General features: G+C 28.7%; 1 protein-coding gene and 1 long non-coding RNA gene across 2 annotated transcripts; one reads left to right on the plus strand and one right to left on the minus strand.

Annotated features, from left to right (window-relative positions):
* The first annotated feature begins 13610 nt into the window (after positions 1-13610).
* LOC114390182 lies at positions 13611-17247 on the plus strand. Its single transcript, XR_003661837.1, has 2 exons — positions 13611-13839; positions 14874-17247. It is a non-coding gene; the product is annotated as an uncharacterized LOC114390182 (long non-coding RNA).
* Positions 17248-20862: 3615 nt separating this feature from the next.
* Positions 20863-22762, minus strand: LOC114389591 (NAC domain-containing protein 83-like). Its single transcript, XM_028350292.1, has 3 exons — positions 22430-22762; positions 21617-21876; positions 20863-21254 (listed from the first exon to the last, which is right to left on the minus strand). Exons 1-3 carry the CDS (start codon positions 22611-22613, stop codon positions 21048-21050), a joined length of 651 nt encoding a protein of 216 aa, XP_028206093.1. The 5' UTR covers positions 22614-22762; the 3' UTR covers positions 20863-21047.
* Positions 22763-23284: the final 522 nt, after the last annotated feature.

The following is a 23284-nucleotide window of genomic DNA, read 5'->3' on the forward strand; positions in this document are numbered from 1 at the left end:
CCAACTTTAAGGGCTTGGACTATTACAAGTTGATTGGCAAGCAAGGTTCTCCATTCAGATCATGGGTGTTTGCGGTGTGATTTTTACTTAAAATTACTTTGAACCAAACAAGAAAGTTAAGTGTAATGCGATTTGGTTCGATTTTTGTATAGTTTGAAAATTCTGCTAGTAAGTATTAAAAAATACTTACAAAAGATTGTTATAATTGATCAAAACTTGAATAATAACTAGTTCAACAATCAATGATATAAATGGTCAACTTAAATTTTCAATTTGAATAATAATCATTCAACTTAAATAATAAACCATTAAACTTAAAAGTAAAAACAATACATAATACTTGCTTCTAAGATCTAACGACTAAACTTAAAAAAAAAGTAGTAAGTGTTATCGCCAGAGAGAATTGCCGTCGCAAACACAGAGAGAGCCGCATGGAGAATAATTTTAGGCTTTCAATTTAGGGTTCCACGAGAGAGGAAAGAGTGAGAGATTGAGTGTTAAATGTTTTAGTCTTAGATTTAGACTGGGTGTAAGTGTTTTTGTTTCATATAAGCTTAAAGTTACATTGTTGTATATGTATATGACTAATATGAGTCATATATTAAACTAATGAGTATGGTTCGGTTTGGTTTGGTTCAGTTTTCATGTGCCAAATTGAAAACCGAACCGAATCACATGATTTAGAAAAAACAAAAATCATACCAAATCAATGTCCATCGATTTTTTGCGGTTTGTAGTTTTTTGGATCGACTTTCGGTTTTACGCTCGATTTGATTCAGTTTTGAACACCCCTAGTTAAGATCCTACTTATTAGGCATGTTAAAAAGCTATTCAACTCAACCAATAATATGGAATTTTGAGCTTTATTTATAGAACTTGAACATATAACTATGACCAAAAACTAAAAGAATAGGTATGTAGAGTTTTCAATTACGGACCATAATCTTTTTCCTTTTCATTAGGAGGAAAACAACTATATTTTGTTACTTGTTTAATATTTCTACCTCTCTAAAATGATTAGTATATAATAGAATAAAAAAATAGAGCATAATGAAAAACAACAAGAATTTGCAAGTAAACATCATGAATGCAGTTATATGGGAAATAATGTTAGCAACATATTCAAAATTCCATTAGATCTTCTACATATAAATTTTAACGCATGACACGTTTTATTTTCTTTTACGTCTAATGATTGACCAATTTACAGTAACTATGTTGGAGAATGTATTTGATGTTTCATGCCCTCATGCAGTTTTTGGAGCTATTTTGTTGAAAGAACCTTCAACATGAGACTCGCTACTAGCATTGTAGCAAGCGAAGTTTAGAAGATTTCTCTTTCCTCTTACCTTTCCCTTATTTATAACATTCTTAAATCCTCGTCCTCTTCTCTCTTTCTTCTCAAGGTCCTGTTAAAAGAAATCGAAACAAAGTTTAATGAACAAGGTATGACAAGACAAAAATCTTTCAATGTAGATTCAAAGTTCATTATATCAAATGAAAAATTAATGTTAATTTGAAATCCTCTAAACATTTCATATAGGTAATATTTAATCATAAATACAACAAATTGATTGCCTATAGGATTTATACATACAACTACTTTATGTAATGATTCATATAATTTATGCATACATAATAAATATAAAGTTGATTCAATACATTCATTTTTTAATAGTTGTGACCTTTTATCTTTTTCTACTGAATCTCTCGTTTTATGGTAATTAAATTCATGCTCAAAGAAAATAAATATTCTACATTGATTTAACATTATATATCAAAATAAATGAAAACCAAGCAAGTTAGGGCACTATCATCATCTGAATTACCTTTTTTGAATTGATACTTTTCTCATTCTTTGACTTATTCTTATTGATTGATGAATCTTCACCTATAAAAGAAGCAACCTTCAAAATCCATTGGTAATTTAATTCGTATACCAATAATCACTTGTAGCTAAAAATTATTGCCAATTGTGATTGATATTAATGTTTCATAATCAAAACAAAAATCATTACTCAACATGAAGCATGTTGAAAATGCATGGATGAAATAATTAAATAACACAAAACTTATAAATGATAAGCCACTCACTGCCATTCTTGATGCTTTCCATAGAGTCATAATCATTGGAATCTTCCACAGAACTTCGATCCCCATAATCATAGTCATTACAATATTCCCTAAAACTCGGTGACCCTGGGCCAACAATGAAGTTATCATCATGATCCTCATGCTTCTCTTCAATATTATTATTTTCACAATATTTATCATCACCACCATTATGTTTTTCTTTTCGTCCATTCCCAAACACCCTTTCTTCCTCCTTATTAATATTATTCGTTTCCACAACACTTTTGTCTTTCAACTTTTTCCGATTTGATCTCCCATCATTGCCTTCATCATCACCCAATGGCTTCATTACCATGACAACATCCTTATTATTATTGTTGTTCCTATGCAACAATGTCACATCATCCTTGTCACCATTCTCAAAATCCTTCTTTTTGTCTACAACAGGTGAAACAATAACATGGTGACGACCCTTTGTATGTTGAGTAAAGGATGCATCTTCAACGCCTGGTGTTGAGATGCCACAACCCATGATAGAGTAAAAAATATCAAAGAAGGGTTAATTAGTCAATGCCACAAAGAAAGGTTGTGAGAAGGTTTAATTAAATTAATGCAATCATAATGGTAACAATCAATATTTAAAGAAGGAAAAACATGTGAAAGAGATTAGTTGGTGAGGGATGAGAATGGGGATGCAACAATGGTTATAGTGTTTAGTTTGTTTTTACAAGAGCTTGTAATACAATGTTTGAGCTTGTTATTTGGTTGTTGTGTGGTTATTCATTAAGAATCTTCTTGGCCCAATTTGCATTGATCTTTTAATCAATGACATTGTAATGACACAGTGCAATCGATGAAAGAGAATGATAAAATAAGAAAAAATGTGAGAAACCAACTATCAACAAACAAACAAACAAATTGGCATGACACTTTTTGAGAAAAGAGAAGCGAAAGAAAACCACAAGTTTAATGTGTCGTTGACAAATGACAATTACCCTCTACCTGTGGAATTTAAGGTAGAATGAGAAAAAAATCTATATTGCATTACAAAATTGTCTAAATTATTCTTTTTCAATTATCTAAACAAAATACTTTAGATGAAATTAAAATAGTAAAACAGGAAACATGACATGTGTTCAAGAAGTCACACATAAAATTATACATTGAATTTTTTAATTTAAAAACAATGTATTTTTAAAACTTTATATTACTTATATCTATAACAATGATTAAATAGAATTATGAAATTTATTATATTTTTAATGATAAAATTTAAAATTTTATATGATATACTTAGTAAACTATCTTATTTTCTAAAACTTTTTTATGTCTCTAATGTGATTTTAAGATTTTTTAATCTTTTATACAAAAATGTTTTTAAACAAAACAACAAGATATTTTTATTTTCTAATATGAACCTCTCATGCAAGATGCCTCAAGAGTCTTTTTTTTTTGTTGATTAGAAGTTAAATAAATACGTAGTTGTTAAACACTTTAATTTAATGATAGAATTATTGACTAATAAAGCAATAAATATATTAATTTTCAGATTGGATGGTTTAACCTAATTATAATATTTGAGTCGGGTTGAGTTATGGAAAATATTTTTCAAATTTATTTTGACTCGGTGTAATCTAGTTCAAATTTGTATTGGTTGGAGACAAACCGATTTTTGATGAATTACTTTGTTGGCCTGCTTTATGTTTTATATTTTATGATTGATAAAATCATAAATCATAAATTTAATATTACATGTATTATTAGTTTCATTTTAAGATTAACATCCTACGTATATTTATTATATATATATATATATATTTTTTTTTTTTATTATTATTATTATTATTTTTATTTACTTCTAACACGTGATTGTTACAAAATTTAATTTCATTATGATTATAATATATTATATTTTATTATTTTATAGTATAAAAAGACAACTTATTATTTTTTTTTCTAAACCAAAACTATCTTCCATTAACACAATTTTATTCGAGCTAGATAAAATTATTATGAACAATAAAGTTTTTTCTCTAAGTATTTAACTTAACTTGTTATATTTGATATTATTATTAAAATAATAATATAATATAAAATATAATACATTATTTCTATATTTTTATTTGAGTAGATTACACTCACATTACCTCTATTCGGCACTTATTACACGAGACCCCCTCTATAAATTAACCCCTATAGTAAACACCATAACTTTTGTAGCTCTGTTACAATGACACCCTTTTCATCGTCACAGTTTGATTTTCGATTATGAACTCATTTGCGTTGCACATGCTGCTTTAATGTAATTTAAAAATAATTTTGTCTTTTTCTTGTTCACGCAATCTCTTAAAAGCCAACACCGTTCTCAATTTCTAAAAATGCAAAAGTTGAAGACACTAAAGGTAGAAGCTCTTGTTGAAGCATTTCGGGTTGTAGTTTGTGTGTAAGCATCTCCATGTGTGTTTAATTTTTCTTTATATGCGTTTAATTTTTTCATGTTGTGTGTTTATTATTTTTGCACTTGTTGAAAATGGCTTACATCTAGAAATAATTGCCCATTCTCAAAATGGATTTTTTCCATCATTATCCAACTCAAACTATTTTCTTCCATCCAATCCCCTTTCTTCAAAATTTTTTATCCATGTCTGAATCTGAATGCACATCTCCAATAAAGAATCTTCACTTAACTACTGGTAAGTCACATCTTTATCACTTCACATATACTTCATTAACCTTCACAATGTCATTTTCATTAACAACTATATCATCCTCGTCTATAGGAACATCCTCAATCATAGTGTCATTCAGAGCCTCATTCACTTGTTCATTCAGATGTACATGACCAAAGTAAATACCAAACTCATCCATGATGTTTCTTACATATCGACAACAAACAAATCAAATAATAATAAAAAAGTTCCATAAAACACCACTACAGCGCCAAATGGTCCCCACACATGCAGTGGTCCCAAAACAAATAGTAGTGTCAACACCACACAATGATTCCTATAGCAAAAATGGTCCCCAACTAAAACCGTGTTCACAATATTAAAATAAAAAAACTCAATTAAAAAATTGAAAATCGTATAGTTTAAATAAGTGGGCACATAATCAGTGTTTGGATGAACCTTTTGCGTAACTAGTGTTTGGACGATAACCACCACCGATAACTACCATGCGACTTTTGGACGACGACAACCACCACCATTGACGACCATTGTGCGTGCAACCCACTTTCGGAGGTTGCCTCCTCTGAACCTCCCTTCACATATCATACGCACAACAGGCTCGCTAATGGTTCTAGTTTTGCAAATCTAACAAAGAGGGTTTAGGGTTTCAAATTACTCTATGTACATGGCGAAATTAATAAGGGTTATTTTAGTATTAAAAAAAAACTAACACTGTCACCGATGATTCTAGGTTAAGTGAGGCAAAAGAAATATAATTTTAAATAAGGAGTCCACAGGTACTAAGTACTCAATGGAGGAGGTACGTGTAATTTGCTCTTTTTATTTTAAGCTATAATGATTAAAAAATAATTTATGAAAATTTTATATAAAAGTTTGTTTTTTTTATAATTTTTAATTTTTATACTTTAAAAAAGGAAGTGATTCATGGACCATGGTTTGGCCCGTAGTCTACCAAAGAGTTAGGTTGAGTTAGCAAAATTCTAGTCTACCATTTTAAATTTGACCTAATTAACCCAATAAAAAAATTATTGATCCACCATAGATTAGCTTGAATTACCAAGTGGACTAAATATACAACTTTAATTTTAAGGGAGTAGTGTGTGAATTATATTTAAACATAGTTTGAAAGTGTGTATCATGAATTCAAAAAAAAAAATGTGTATCTAGAAAATATATTGTTGTCGAGAAATGCTAGCAGCACTTTTGTTTTCTTTTTATAATTAATTATTTAAGAAATTAAATTATTTCTCATAATTATTATTTATTGCATAATTTTTTAAAAACTAAAATAAATTTTTTATAATTTTAGAAAATAAATATAATATTCACCTAAGCAAAACTTAATTTTCATTAAAAATTATTTGATTTTAAATGTATGAAATTGATCAAATACACTTTGCACAAAAAAACACTTATTCTAAAAGTACATAAAACAAAAGAATAGTATAATATATTTTTTCTAAATCAAGTCAATGTATGTGTATAGTCTAATTATTATAATATTAAAAAATAGTATTAAAATAATTTTCCAAAATATCTTTTGACGATGTAATAATAAATATGTTTCACGCAATATATTATAAAAACATATTAAATATTTTGTTATAATTTTTATAGACTTTATATATAATTATAATATTATTGTTTTACAATTTTATGTAAAACCAATCCGTTATTATTATTTTATTACTAAATATTAACATACATTCTCATAAATTTAAATAAATATTATGCATGTTTATAAATTTAAATGCTTTACTTATTATGAAATGAGAAAAACCTTTATAATGATAAACGAGAATAAATAATAAGGAGGATAATTAAAATTAAAAATAATGGAAGGCTGATATTAAACCCCTATTTTAAACACTCACATGCCTCGTTATTTCCCTTTCATAGTTTCACGTTTTCTCATACAAATTTTTTGTTCACGTAGTATTTACAATCAAGGTTTTGCATTCCCCATACGGAGTTCTTGTGCTCTGCACGTACTGGTGTGGGCTTTGCTTGTGTTTACACAATAGTAATTGAATATGTCCAATCCTAAAATTTTGTTTTCAAGACTAACAATAATTCTAAGAAAGAAATGAGGAGTTTATAAATCCCATAAAACTCGTGTCTCCATGCATTATACGCAAAGTGAAGAATTGAATATATTCATATCACTGGCAGGGAGAATAAGTGATTTTCTTGGGTGCTATCGTGTTCTGCTGAATATATCCAATTCAAACCCCTCCCATAAGTAGGCAAGACTTTTTTAAATAACCCTCTATCTTTCAAAGTCCGCCCCATTTTAATGAAAAATATTCATTTTCATCCAAATATCAATAGGAATATGAGTATTATGCCAATTGTTTAAGTGGAAATGAGGATGAAAATAGATGCCATTATACTCATATTTATATCTATACTTGTTATTATTATATTTTTCTATAATTTTTTCCCAAATATATATTAAAGATTTTATTATTATATTTTTTGAAAATATAATTTAATTAGCTTAAATAGTTAAATAATTAAATAAAAAACTAAAAAAATACATTTAACTATAACTGAATTTTTAATTTTTTTAACTTTAATTTCTTTGTTATTCATTATACGTTGTTTAAATTAAAATATAATTAAAAACTTAATATATAATTTATTTAACATATATTAGTAAAGTAAAATTATAAAAAGAGTGTAATAAGTTACTCGTGGGTATATTCAAACACGATAAAGTCTGACGAAAATGAAGATGGATATTAAAATTTAAAACCTGTCTCTTTAATACTATACCCATACCCGTTATGCCGTTAAATTTACTCTTAGATTTGCTCTCTTATATATGTATATATATAGTCTAAGCAATTTCAAATGAGAAAAAATTTAAAATGAAAAGAATTGATTTTATTTTTTAGATTATAATTAAAAAAAATTGATGACTGAGATTAAAACCTCAATTTATTTAATTTATGAGATCAACAAAGATTCAAATTTGGTACTCTTATTATTTGTAGGTTAGATCATATCATGTTTTTTTAAAATGGTTCAATTATGTTTTCTAATTTTAATATGTTTAATTAATTACTTTATTTTTTAAAATGAGTTTAATTTGATCTCATTTAAAATCAATTTTACTTGTATTTTTAATTTTTTTTGGAGCAAATAGAAGAAAAATAGGACAAAATTCAACTCACCTTAAAAAATAAAGGATCATTTAACATTTTATAAGCAAAGGATCATATTACAAGACCTAATTGATCCGAAGAATAACAAGCAGCCAAAATTAAAAGACCATGCTTTTTTTTTCTTTCTTAATTTTTATCTATGTCTTGTTTTTTTTTTTATGTTTTCTCATACTAATACAATATTTTATTTGTATTAGTTTAAAATTATTAATTTTATTAGTCAAATATTGTTAAAATTTGATTTTTTTAAATACATTTAATCATTATATATATACAAAGTTTTAAAAGAAAAAAATATATTAAAAATAATTTTAAATGTTCAAATCCATTTAATCCAACCTAATCTACACAAACTCAATCCAATTCAATTCATAAAAATTTGATTGGATTAGATAATAGACTTAACCAAACTTGGCCCATATGTAAGAACTCTTATATTTAATATTTTTATACTTTAGAAGTGTAGCTTTTCATTTAAATTTCTACATATAAATTATATATTTACAAGCTTTATTTAATATTAAGAAAAATTCAACTCATTATATTACAAATTATTTTTTCTAAGTCAGAAATATGAGTGTTTTTTCAAGTCAATGAACCAGACACTAATTTTATATGTTGTGTGAGCGCAATAAAATTTTATTGCATTGTATTAATCATTTGTGTTATATTACAAATCATTTCAGTATATACTTAAGGATAACCGTACAATAAAAAATAAATAAAGAGTGATCCGTGTGAGAGCACATGTCAACCAACTAGTTTTTAACAAAAGAAATGTCTTAAAATTTTAAATTAGCAGAAGTAAATAATAAACTATTGAAAAAACTATTTTAATTTGCAGTTAACGTGAAAAGTTTTTTATAATTTCACTCACTCATATGTTATTATTTATTTGCATATAATTATTTCTTTTAAAATACTGAAATGTCATATTACTATATCATTTAATTAGTTTGATAATTTCTTCATTAAATTTATTAGTTAATTTAATAGCATATTACTAAAATATTTCAAAACATTTTTTTTACCTTGTACAAATTAAATTCGCCTATAACTGTGTGTTTGAATATGATTACTTTTTAAACTAGAAGTCTTTCTAATACAAATTTAATATGTTTTTTCTAGGTTAAGTTTAATACGTTATGTAAAAAACCTAGGATTTTTTTTTTATCACAAATCAAATTTTAGAATTTATAATTAAAACTTATGAAATTAGTTTTTGACATTTTCTATTTTATAATAAATAATTTTATTATAAGAATTATTATAAAAAAATTTCATATTTTTATAATTTTTCTATTGAGAGTGACTTTTAAAAATACTTTCAATTAAATAAATTACATTAAATTATTCATTTATTCTTAACTTTCTTCAAACACAAACTTGGATTTTTATAATAATGATAATAATAATAATAATAATGTTATGAATAATTATTATTACGATGGATGTTCATTAATTTGCTTTCTATCTTTTTTATTGATTTCTACTTAATAGTCTTAAATAAATTGTAACCTTTGGGATGAATGTAACTTTTGAGTTATATATCCTTTAAGTTGCATTTTGTACCTATTTCATATTCACTTTTAGTGAGAATACACAAGGAAATCATTTCACTCTAATTTCTTTTGTTCTTTCTTCTTTGTATTCTCTACTCCAAATTTATATTTTTATAACACATTATCAGCACGAAACTCATTTTCCAATTCAAACTTCAAGAAGCGTGTTTAGTTTTGTCACAAAGAGCCAATTTGATTCTACTTCTATTTCTTTTATGATATTTTATTGCTACTGAAACTCATATTTTTCAATTCAAACTTCAAGAACGCGTGTTTATTAGTTTTGTCACAGAGAGCCAATGTGATTCTACTTCTATTTCTTTTCTGATATTTTATCGCTACTGAATATTCTTACAATTGGAATTTTACAATTACTATACTATAATATTCATGCTTTATTCGTATATAAAATATGCATATTTTGTTCCAAATAAACATCGATAACATAGTACCGCTATATTGTTCATGAATCATGATGTTCCTTCATAATAATTATTTACATGCCACTGATTTGTTTGCTTACCATGAAATTATCAATGCATATTAATTGGAGTATTGGAGAATATATGATGCAGTGATACTTTTTAAATATTGGTTGGAATTACTCCATGAATGAATAACCCATCGGTGAACCTACTAACGTGAATTACGCATTTTGTATCATGTGTTTCATTTTGTTTTAAAGGAACATGCTTCATTTTGTTATTCTAATATTGGTTGGTGAATTATCTTTTTAGATGTTTCTAATATTGGTTGGTGAATATACTTTGTGTTTGTAATCATGTTACCGTTATTCATTTTGATTTACATTTGCAATATTTGAAATTGTCTTTGTTGAACGTGACACTTAGTTGAAAAAAAGTTTTTTCCAACCTAATTTGATAGAAGATTGTCTATTCCTTAATAAAGTCATTTTGACGAGTAACAAATAAGTTTTATGTCAATGGAGACAAAAGAATAATGGTTGTAGACATTATTTTTGAAGTATCTCATTTTAGTAATACATATGTGTATGATTTTTTAATTAATGATTTTATATGTCAATAATTATTGATACATGTTTACAATATGTTGTTCATTGTTAACTTTTTTTTATATATAGTATTCAACACGTCGAATCTAGCAAAACTTGAATTTGTGGCTTTTGACATTACCGAAAAGAATTATTTATCTTAGATATTAGATGTTGAAATACATTTAAATGCAATGGGTCTTGGAGAAGGCATTAAAGAAAGAAATAAAGCATCTAACCAAGATAATACTGAAGCTGTATTTTTCTTCGCCATACCACCTCCATAAAGGGTTAAACGTTGAATATCTTATTTTAAAAGACCATCTTGTCCTTTGGAATAGTTTAAAAAAATATGACCACTAGAAAATTGTGATTCTACCAAAAGCTAGTTATGATTGGATGCATTTACTACAGGATTTTAAAACTTTAAGTGAATATAATTCTACAATGTTCAAAATCACTTCTCAATTGTATTTTTTTGGAGAAAAAATAATGATGAGGATATGTTAGAAAAATTGTCCAATTTTCATGCAACTAATTTGCTTTTGCAATAGCAATACCAAGAAAAAGAGTTTTAGAAATATTCTAATTAATTTCACACTTCATTGTGATTGAGTAAAACAATGAGCTTTTGATAAAAAACAATGTCATCCGTCCAATTGGTTTTGCTCTATTTTCATAAGTGAATGCAATAGCATATGATTCTTATTAGGAGTGGGAATAGGTCAGGTCAGACCAGGCTTTAAAAGGCTTGAGTCTAGCCTACGATTAATTTTTGAGACCTGAGCATAGCCTATAGTCTATCAAAGGCTTTTATTTTGGCTCAGCTTGACCTTTTTAAAAGCCTAGCCTACCTGGTAGCCTATTTAAAAGTATTCTTCACATTAAATTTTTAATATTCCTCGTTGTTTTTACCAAAAAATAAATAAATAACACACCTTCTATAATAGGCTAAACATAGAATGTTAATTACCTTTATCAAAAAGCTTGATTTGTTTGGTTAGGAACGTAATAGGAAAAAAAGGAAACATGATAGAAAAAGGATATTATTTTTGTATAGGAACTTAATAGGATATGATAGGATATGATTTTTGTTTGGTTAGGAACATAATAGGAAAGTTAAAAAAAAAAAGGAAACCTAATAGAAAAAGGATATGATTTTTGTATAGGAATGTAATAGGATATGATAGGATATGATTTTTATTTGCTCTAGAATACACGAACATAATAAAAGGAAAAGGAAACCTAATAGAAATAGAAAAAAAAACTGTTAAAGGAACACCTGACTCACATCTTGTAATTAAAATTTTATTTAATTATAGGGATGAAATCTGCTAATTTTTAAAAAAACTATATATATATATATATATATATATATATATATAGGCCGACCTATCAGGCTTATAAAGTTTTTTAATAAACCTAAGCCTGATCTATTTAATTTAACAGGCTTTTAAAAAAATCTGAGCCTAGCCTTTTAATTAAATAAGTCAGGCCAAGCCAGACTTTATGTAGGTCAGGTCGTAGGCCCCTATAGGCCGGTCTAGCCTATTTCTACTCCTAATTGTTATATATGTGATGGGCATGATCATAGAGAAATTTTTAAGAATATTTTTTCACATCGGAAGGGGACAAAATAATGGGAAAAAATGAAAAGAAAAAAGGTGGAAAGAATAGCAAACAAGAAGAAAATATATGCGATCAGTGTGGTGATAAAGACCATAGCATCTTGTGGTTCACCATATCAGTGTGCTGAAAATATTTGGTAGTACTTGTGGTCCACCATAGTATCTTGTTTGAACTTTACCAAAAATCACTTAAAAATAATGAGAAAAAAGATAAAATCACATTTTAAATATGAAGATGATTCTAATTATAACCATATGGATGCTACTCACCTAGACCTTGATGATTTCTTTGGTGATCCATATGAAAAAAATGATCACATCATTGTTGATGCGAGTAAAAATTGATCCGAAAATATAAAAAATTATTGTTTCAAATTTCAAAAAATATATTTTTAATATGTAAAACTCGATGACATTAACAGAAGTCACGACATAACATTTAACAGTTAACTCGAGCAAATGTTGATGGGTGGGAGTCAAGGCCTTGGTCCCCTGAATTTTTTAAATTTTAATGTATATAATAATATATAACATGTTAACATTAAAGTAATTATTTATATTTTAAAAACAGATAACAATAGTGATGTCTAAATGTCATTTGTTTTTCTTATTTTTAGATAAAAATATTTTATTCTCATTTTATAGTTATTATTATAGAGATTATGTCATTGCTTCATCTTTTGATATAATTATTCTATTTTCTTTTATATTTTAGAGATAATTATATTCTTTTCTTCTTAGATAACATATTTAAATATCATTTTTAATAATACTTTCCTTCTATAATCTATTATTTTAAAGATTATTAATTATTATACTTATAATACGAATATCAAGTTACACCGTAAATCAGTTAATTTCTTTTTAATGTATGACTTTTGTCACAACACAGCATTCTTTTTTTACTTTCCAACGATCTGAAAGCAATTTCTTTTTTACGGGATCTTGGCAACTAGCATTTTGTGACTTACATAATTCATTCTAATTTAATAGATTTTAAGAATGTAATTAATAGAAAAATTTCCTAAAAATTTAAAATAACGTAATGAAATGTTTTTTTTCTCAATTTGAAAATAAAAATAGATTTACCAAAAAGATTAAAAATATAATTAAGCCTAATAATAATTAATTAATTTTTAGAAATTTTTTTACAGTTGTCCTTCCAATTCCTAGCTATAATATATTTTTAAAAAAATTTATTTATCTTTTTTATAAGATAATTTGTTTAATTTTTAGATGCATTAATTATTATTATTTTTAAATAATTATTCTTTTTACAAAAATTAATAAAAAGTAATTAAGTGAAAAGTAATTAAGTGAACATTAAGATAATACAATAATAATTTTAAAATAATTAATATATTTAATTTGATTAATTAAATTAATTTTTCTATAGAGTGTAAATTAATTGAAAGAATAGTTATAGATAATAGTACTAAAATAAAACAGGCATTATATCACAGTTAATACTCATTGAAAAATTAATTTTTCTCATGATGGTCAGAGATGGCGAGAGTCCTTGGGGTTGGTTATGTTATGGCGTGATGGTGATGGAACTGACACTTAAGGGAGACAAATAGCGATGATGCTGATGGATCACACACACGTTTCAGCTCAAAACTTTGTTCACTTCCAAACTGCACTTTGAAGCAAACCCAATTTTCGCAGTCAATGCCGACAAACGACTTCTTAATCCTTTGTTTGGTAACCCTTCTCTTCTCCGTCTCCAGTGATTGCCAAAGATGACAACTTTTGGTCAAAACAAATCAGACCCACCAAAAAAGTTTTGATTTTTGTTTATAGTTTTAAAAATGGGTTTTTGTCATTTTCAATTTTGGTAGCTGTTCTTTTTAGTCTTTGTGCCTTTGAAGCTTTGCATTCTAGAACTAGTATTTGGTGGTGAACAACTTGAGCTAGTTGTCTGCGTGTTGTTGATGTTGAATTTTGTAGTTTGCCCATTTTTCTTCACTCTTTGATAATTGTGTCATTAAGTTATCCTAGTTGTTATTAGGATAGAGATTGAAAATGAAAATACAAAAAGATGTGGAATTTTGGCACATGTTGGAATGAGGGGGTTGCTCTATTCACCTGCCGTCCAACAAAAGAAATAAAATATTTTTTTTTTAAAAAATATCCTTGAAAGATCTAGCAAAATGAAAAGTCTGAGCGGAAGTGTCAAAGTTATGTTGGTTTATCCGTTTATATAAGTTACTTATGCCTTTGCCATGGTAAAAAAATATATTAAGTATATGAGCACGATGATTGTAAAAGCTATAGTTTCTTCCCTCCACCTTTCTTTTAACCCTTTTATCTAGAGGAAGCAATATTTTATAAGAAACACTAATTGATGAAGAATAAATGCTTAGTTAACTTGGTTTTTTATCCACCTAATCCATGTTTCCGAAGATAGCTTTGAAATTATTATTTTGCTTTCATTGTCATACCTGGAAAATGTTGGTAGCAAGATGCAACAATTTAGTAGGTACAAGTATAACTTCAAAAGCTTGATGCTGTCAACTGGATTCAGTACATGAAAGAGTGTAAATTGAACAATATCTTATTCTCCAAAACAACTTAGATTTCTGGTTTTGGGTTGAAACAAAGCCTATGATATTTAATTTTTTTTTATGCCCAATACAAGAAGTTATAGAAGATATATCATTGACCTTTATTTGATGCCTAAAATTTAAATAGCTTTGTAGTCTGAAGTCTGAACAGAGTGCTTCCCTTTCCCTTAGGCAGCATGGGACACCAATGGATGTGCTTCATGAGAGGAAATTAGTTTAATAATGAATTGATCATTCTCATTGATTTTTACTGATGTGAATACAAGAGTTATGCAAGAATAAAGGTGCAAATGGGAAAAAGCAGTGCTGCTGTAACTCCATGGGACCACATGGCTGTGAAAAAATAAACACCACGTGCAGAACTAGCTGTGAATAACACGCGTATTACCTCCTCTCAAGCGGATAGTTTGGTGAAGATCAACCATGCTGAAAGGAGCAGGTAACAGAGCCTTAGTGAAAAGATCAGCTGCTTGATCTTTAGAAGAAAATATGAGGCAACTGCATGAGGCCGGAATAGCACCTCTCCTGCTCAATGTGACAGCTAGTTGTGAATAACACCCGTATTCAGATTCAGCATTACTAGTGAAGTTACTTAATTTTTTGTGTAAATTATAGTAGTTGTGAGATTGGTAAATCTTAGAAAAAAATTTACAGCTTAATAGAATTGTATGGTAGCTTGGTTGGTTATGCAATTAGGGCATGTTAAGCTACCTCTTATTTTTGAGAAGTAATCGTTTTTTTATCAGTAGCCATCTCAAAAAAGTGACAAAAACTGATTGTTTATCCAAAGTGAACTAATAAAGCTAATAAGAGTAAGCTGAATGATGTAGTTACAAGCTGTATATTCTTACCATTTCATGCATGGTTAAAGAAGAATTACTTAAATTTCAATTTGATAACTTACCATGATAATGTGCATTTCCTAGCTTGCTATGTTGACTATTTAGCACTGCATTGGACAGCTTAATGTTGAGTTTGGTAACAAAAGTAAACTATTGTGACTGTTTCTTATCTCTCTGTCTTTCTTCTTCCTTTTCAGGTGTAAAGATAACATTAACTCATGCTGCATTATTTATTTTTATGTTTTGTATATGTTATATATCCTCTTTATGCTAGTTCTTCTACTCTTTTCTCAATCAAAATATGTTGTTGTATTATTTAAGAAATTAATCTCCTTAGCCACTACACAAAATTGATGGCCTTCCTTGTATTGGCAGAAATTTAAATTTACCTTTTACCTCTTCTCAGGATAGTTTACTAGATTTAATTTTGAGATGAAAACGGGAAATAAAAAAAAAAGTTTCGTGAATGATGATGAATTTGATACATAGTATTTTACTATAATTAAATTTTTCTAAAAAAGGAAGGATAATTCAATGAAATTAGATAGGTTATCTTCACTATTCTAATCTATCAGTTGACATATCGTAGCAAGTGAAGTTCTTAATCCCTCATTACCTAGGCACAATGATCCAGGAAATTGGAAAGAAAGCTATTAATTTAGAAACAAAATTTGTATTCTTTGATTTTGGTGTTATTTATGAGTGATGCTACCTATTCACAACTTTGTACAATGAAAGCCTGAAATGCATTTCTGATTTCGAGTGGAGAAATGTCAAAGATATTAAGCCTTCTACCAAAAAGCCGGTAGAGATGTGGTAAGGATCTTTGCAGTAGTGATGATGGTCTTTACAAAGTGTGTTGAGTGATGGTGGTAGGGTAGTGATGATAAAGATGGGAATGGTACAGATTTTGGTGGTGATCAATGGCTGAACATAATAAGGACAGGCAACAGCTATGTATCTTGGCCTTGCTTAACTGCAAAGAGAGTTAGTGCATCAATAGTACAAGTTATAATCGAGTTTAATATGGTCTAACATCCATTTCATTTTGTCTATCAAATCAAAACATTGAAATAACTTATTTTTTTAAGATTTAATATGTTCTTCATTTTCAGAAAACCGGTGAGGTCGTGAGGATATAAATTCACTTGTATTGTTACTTTATATCTTCTTATTATAGTCTCTATCTCTAGTTCTATGTTTCTTGTACTTATTGTTTAATTATTTGATTCTTGATATTCTTAATTTTGTTCAGAACAATATATCCTTAATAATTGTCTAATAATGTTTGGAATCCAATAAATATAAACAAGTAAGAAATGAATCTTATGCATTAATATTTTTGTCCTTTGAAATTGTTGACCAGTTTTCTAACTAGTGAAGAGTATAACAAAGATTGGTGTTTTGGCATTGATGCGCTGATGCTGGTTGCAGTAAGAGCATTCACTTTACTCCCTCTTGGTTGGAAATTAACCTAGCTCAGTAAGAGTACCAAAGTAGGTGAAACATTACCTCGTTAAGATCTGTATTAAACAGTAAGTTTTCATATCTTACCCTCCTCCCCTTCCTGTTTATTGGATTCCCATCTCCTTCTTTTGGGGATTTTGGTAGAAATCACTCAATGGAATAAATCCTCCTATCTAAATGTACTTCATTCTTATAAACAGGCAATCAGAAAATATACTGCTTTATTTTTATTTCTATTGGCATTGTAGCACTACATGTATTTATCTACAACACATATATATGCCTCCTCATTTTATCTTAGGTTAAATCTTTTCATTCCACCTACATTATTTGTATACCAGTTTCAACTCTATCCATTCTTCAAGTTTGCTGTTTTAAAATTTAGTTACTATTCCCACTCTTTTCCATAACATTTACTTCTTTCCGTTTTCCTTAGTTCTCACACAGTCACTCCAATGCACATAAAAAATATTTAAAATATGATGGTGTACAATACAAAATGATGGAATTGTTTGCGTTCTTTACATAAAGAGTTGGGTTATTCTTAGTGGTGGAGTGGAGTTAATTATCTGGGTATCCTAAGATCAACTAACTGTGTTCAGAAATCAGTATCTCTATGACTTATGGAACTGCTGGCATACTAAAAGTGGATGGTAGGTTATCATAAGACTGAACATGTAAGGTCCGTTTTATGTGGAAGATGTGTTATAAGTAGGTAAAGATAATAAATAATTTTTTTCTCTTTATTAACTCTTCCTACTTCATTCTTCTAATCAATCTTGATTGTATTGGTTTATTGAATGTTGTTGTTATGAAAGCTTGTGTTCAGAATTTATGACGGTTGTTGAAAATGAAATTTTGGGCTCACTTTCGAAATGTGATGCTATGCATCGGACTCTAGGGTACAATGTCAGAATTTAACCTGGTTGTTTATTCATTTACTTCACAACTCAAAAAGAAGCCCTGCATTCGGCTCCTTTCTTGGTCATTGGATTTTTATAACTTAAGTTTTCTTGCTCAAGTTTTTTATTTTTTATTTTGTTATTTTTTATGTTGCCATATAGCATGTTAGTGAACATGTGCTGCATGCCTTGGTTCTTGTTTAGCTAGATTGGTGCTACGTTGTTAAGTGTCACATTGTGAATCACTCGTGGAAAATTTTAACGATAGAAGTCAAAATGCATTTTATTAGTTTTGGTATCATATTTAAAAAACACTGTTGTTATGAATAGCATTACAATAACTACATGTTTGGCAGCTCCATTAAATGTTAAAGCTGCACAAGTACAGAAACATCTTAGGAAGTGGATTTGATGCTATATTGCAATAATAGCTATGATTCAACGCTATCTTCATTCTTCACTATACAAAAAACTTTGGCGGGAGAGTCATTCTCCAATGACCCTTTACAAAATAAACTTTATAATAATAAAACTTCTATGTACACAAAATCTTCCACTGATTCTAGACTCTAGTGTGAAATTGTGTGCATGACTAAACAAAATTTAGAATGGTAAAAAGATTTAGAACGTCGTTATCAGCAACCTCCCAATTTTTTCGCGTTCATCAAATCTTGACTATGATAGTAAAGAAACTTTAGTGGATATGGTCCAGTGTGTAGGTCTGCTTCATTTGACAATTTTGGCCCGGAAAGTCAGCAAATACTACGCAACCTCACATTACTGTGCATGATGTCAGTGACGTGAGGAATTTTACTAGTGATGCACAAAAATCCCCTATATCAAAGATTCTACTACCATGGCTGCAAGAAACTTTGGTCGGCAGTTCTCACCTCAGTTGCTTTTGAACTTGCCTCTTTTTTTTTTTTTCTTTACCCATTAGGTTCACGTTGAGAGATACCTCACATGCTTGTTGAATCCAATGTCTTAATACCATGTACAAAGTATCCCTACTTTACTAATGAAATGTACATATCATGGATAAACCTACAGTCTTCTTCGCATGTAGCTTCCATCAATTTGGTCTTTGAATTTCAGAAAACCAAGTGATTCTTGTTACTCATCACAAATGGTTTTCCCTGTGAGGAGTGACGAAAATCACTGTTTTTTTTTTTTTTTTTTAAGTTTTGGGATTAAAATCAAGTTTCACTAAAAGCACAAGGGTTGAGAACATATTTTACTCATTATAAAATAATGAGAAAAGTTCAATAAATAAAAAGTGAGGTTTTTGGAATTTTATGATGTTTGATAAATTTGGGTTGATAATAAAGATTGTGTTATTAGTGTGTTTTTCTTACTACTAAAATATTTGAACAAATTAGTATTATGTTCCTCATTTATTTATTTATTTTTATCGACAAATGTTAATGGTTAGTTTTTTTTGTTAGCAAGAGAATCAGATTAACGATCTTTTTGTTCCTTCTCTTTTTTCATTAATCATTCAATTCATCTTATATCTCGTTATATACATCATTTATATAATTTTCTTAATACATAAGAATTGATTTGCTGAGAACCATTTGAAATTTAAAATGAAATAAAATAAACTAATGCGGTCCAGCACCACTTGTAGGGGGAATGGGATTCAATTTGAAAGAGGGTGATGGGATTTCCGGGTTTTGGTCTATTTGTAATATTCTCATATCTAAATTATGTATGTTACTATTATATTTTGGTAGTAAGTGTATAGATCTATATAACTACGATTGTTGTAATTGATGGTTTCAACAACCGCAAAAATAATTTTATAAATCGTCAACAGCGTGGGCATTATTGACAAGAATCTTATTCTCAATGCGAGGGGTTGCGTTATGTGAGCTTGCGGGAGAATCATAAAAGAATATTTTGTGCCTTCACCCCTTCACCTACTTGACCAACACCAAGTTTTCCCTTTTGTGCCTTGTTCACTTCACTAACTCGACCAACGCCAAGTTTTATAATTCAATTATTCTTATCATGTCGAATATTTTTTTTTTAAAATGACAATGCATCAAGGAAAAAATTATAAGCGAAGAGATTAACATACATCCATAGTTTTTTATTTATTAATTTTTAGAAGACTAAAGTGGCTATCAATCATTATAACTAACATGCCTTTTGAGTAAACTATTAAAACAAAATCCGCTTTGCTTGCTTCTTATTAGAAGAAAAATTTATTGTCAAAAAGACACATTTGATATAGATTTCACAATAAAAATCCAGTTTTATTCCTTGAACCATATATACTCGAAGATGTTCAAATATCTATTTTCCTTATATCCTCACTTTCACCAAGAAGAATAATAATCTTTTGCTCCTTAACGTGAAAGGAAGAATTTCATAAATGGAGTATTGAGTTCTATGGAAAGAAGGATGCGAATCAAATCCATGTGCTGATGCCTCAAAAACTTAGGCACTACCATCCTTATTGCGAGGCTTGTATGCTTATACGACCCATAGGGTATAGCTTATTTTTTCATAAAGGTTATGATTAGATAATAAAGAACCTCTTCTCTAGCCACTTTCTTTGGATGCCCCCCTTTTGTATGTATTCTTTGGATTATTGTTACCATACTCTGGATCGTATTTTTGACTCAAAAAAATCATTTTCCTTTTGATAATTCTAAGCAACGGTCAACGTTATTCGGAATAGGAATTTTCATTTTCCCCCTTCATGATAACTATTCTCAATTTGACATAACAAAATAAAATAAAATAAGAAAACATTACTCATTTAATCCTTATAATTATTAAAATTTTATTTTTTAGTCTTACTTAAAAAAAATCATCAATTTCAGTCTCTATAATATAGGGAAGATTTTTAAGGGTGGAACTTAAAAAGTACAGTTTGTACAAGTACCAAATAAGTAATTATTCCATAAAATGAAGCACGTTAGTGAAGAAGAGTAGTACTAATTAATGAATAATAAACAGTTGCTTCTTATTAGAAAATTTATGAGCCCATACACAAAACAAACTTCCATATACACAGATCATGACTAGAAGGATATATAAAGATTTTTTTTTTACTGCCTACGGGGCTTCACAATTAATTTCTTACACTATTGAAGGTTTTGAGCAACTTGTAATCTAACTAATTAGGAAGCTTCACTGGTAGCAGGAGAGGGAGGACCAGTCACAGTGCCATTCTCCATTGTGAAATCAATGACAATGGGTGTCTCATCCATAGCTTCTTCCTCACTGCTGCTGCTGCTAGAGGTCTCCCCTTCAGACCTTTTTGCCTTCTTTCCCTTTCTTCCTTCCTTCTTCGTCTTGAATATGCGATACACAGCCATAGCTGACACCTACATTAGAGTTCAAAATTCAGTCATGATCAGACACACAAGACTCAAAAACCAAATGCAAGTTGGCACCATATATACTACTCATAAGCTTAATTGAAATATAAGACATTACTTTAAATGTGCTCAATTTTGATAAGAGTCATGATAAATGTCCATCCCATTTTGAGGTGAAAAAGAAGAATTTATTTTGATAAAGTGTCATTACAATTTATAAATGTTCTCACCCCTTTTTGAGGTAAAAAAAAGGGAGGGAGAGAAAGGTAGTAAAAGAAAAGAAAAAGTAAAAATTAGATGATAAAAAGAGGGAATGCATGTTTATAGTTTTTAGTAACAATGATAATGGATATTGTTGTATTGTTTACCATGGAAGGATGCGATTTCGAGACGAGGCGAAATTCATGCATCACCCAATTCGATTTGGCAAAACCATTGCCCTTGGCTTCCCAGAAAGCCAAAACGTTCTTTCTTGCAACAACCTGTTCTTTAGAGAGCTCAAAATCTTGAGCTTTCTCTATTGTTCTCCATTGACCGTTCCCGGCTTCTCTCTTGTTGAGGTTTTCGAACACACGGGTCCTCAAATCATGGAAGAAAAACCTCTGCCAATTCAAATTCTTACTACCACCTATAAAGAAAACACAATTAGGAAAACAAACACAGATTAAACTCGACCAAAAACACACCATTTTTTATATCCAACCGTTTGTTCATTCATGGGGCATGGAAAAATTGGATTTTTTTTAAGGCAAGACACATTGTTTACTGACAAAAGAACCATAAAAAACCAATAAATGACTAGGTTAACAAAACACTTTGAATTTTGAATTTGTAGGAAGGGCTTGGTTGATTCCGGCAAAACAGATCTTTAAAGAAGAATAATTGTCTTTTATTAACAATCATCATAATTACTCGGATGACTTAGTGACACTTGAGACTCACCATTTCTTTTTAAGGATATATTTTATGAAAATCGACTATAAGTCATTTCACACAAATTCAAGTGTATTATCAACAAAATTTTAAATATAGCTAAACTTCAGTTATTAATTTTATAATCGATCCAAAAGACCAAAAAGTATTTATACGAGTCCCACTAGAGAGTCAGATGGTTAAAAAAAAGCATAACTTTTTTTAAAGCAAATGGAAAGAAAGGATTTGTGTTTGTGTTCTAGACCAACCTCCTGGCAGCTCCCAAGGCACTGTTTGGTAAACATCACAGTCTTGAATGAGGTCATTAGGGGATGGTTGGGCCATGATCCTCTTCCTGAGATAGTAACCAGCAAGAATTTCATCACTTGGATCAAATCTGTATCCAACTGGGAGCTTGTAGGTCTTGCCTTCAATCGGGTTTAAGACTTCCATCTCAAAGACCTTTGCCTTTGGAGAAGAAGAAGAAGAGAAGGGAAGGGACTTGTTGTCTCAGCTCTTAGAGTGAATCACTGTGGCAAGGCATGATGTAAGGAATTTAATTTATAGATACAACAAGACATGCAGAGTGATGGATGTGTCTCTGACTAAGAGAGAGACAGAAAGAGATACCAGATGTGGAGAGAGAAAAGAAAATAAAATTGAAAGAACATAACTTGTGTGATTCGAAATCTTTAATTTCTGTTTGACTTGTGGAAGCAATTGACCGTTTTTCTATATATTTTATATTTTTCTCAAGAGGTGGATGAACGTTTTCACAAAAAAGAAATGATAGAATTTATTATACCTAATAAATAATTCATTAAATGCATTGAGTTGGCTTGAATTTTGAATTTGGACATAAGAAAAATTATTAATTATTTTTTGAATGAGATTAATGTTGTAATTAATTAATAGACATGCTTTGGTTTAATGTTTGTGAATTAATGTAAACTCTCTTATATTTATTTGTTACGGAATAAAGAAAAGATACATGCTAAGGTGATTAAAGAAACTAGATAAAAATAGAGGCGATTAAAGAAACTTAGTTTAAATAATTGAATAGTGTAGATGAATTGCTATAAAAAAAAATTATACTTAAGTTTAGTTTTACAAATAAAAAAAAT

This window comes from Glycine soja, chromosome 16 (genome assembly GCF_004193775.1).
Source record: "Glycine soja cultivar W05 chromosome 16, ASM419377v2, whole genome shotgun sequence".
In the NCBI taxonomy this organism is placed as follows: Eukaryota; Viridiplantae; Streptophyta; class Magnoliopsida; order Fabales; family Fabaceae; genus Glycine; species Glycine soja.

What these genes read in the sequence shown, in the direction of transcription:
- LOC114389591 (XM_028350292.1), bottom strand. Translation starts at nt 22,613, where the DNA reads ATGGAAGTCTTAAACCCGATTGAAGGCAAGACCTACAAGCTCCCAGTT. An exon ending in GCCTTGGGAGCTGCCAGGAG is followed by an intron (nt 21,877 to 22,429) that starts GTTGGTCTAGAA and finishes TTTTCTTTATAG; the next exon opens with GTGGTAGTAAGAATTTGAAT. An exon ending in CGAAATCGCATCCTTCCATG is followed by an intron (nt 21,255 to 21,616) that starts GTAAACAATACA and finishes ACTCTAATGTAG; the next exon opens with GTGTCAGCTATGGCTGTGTA.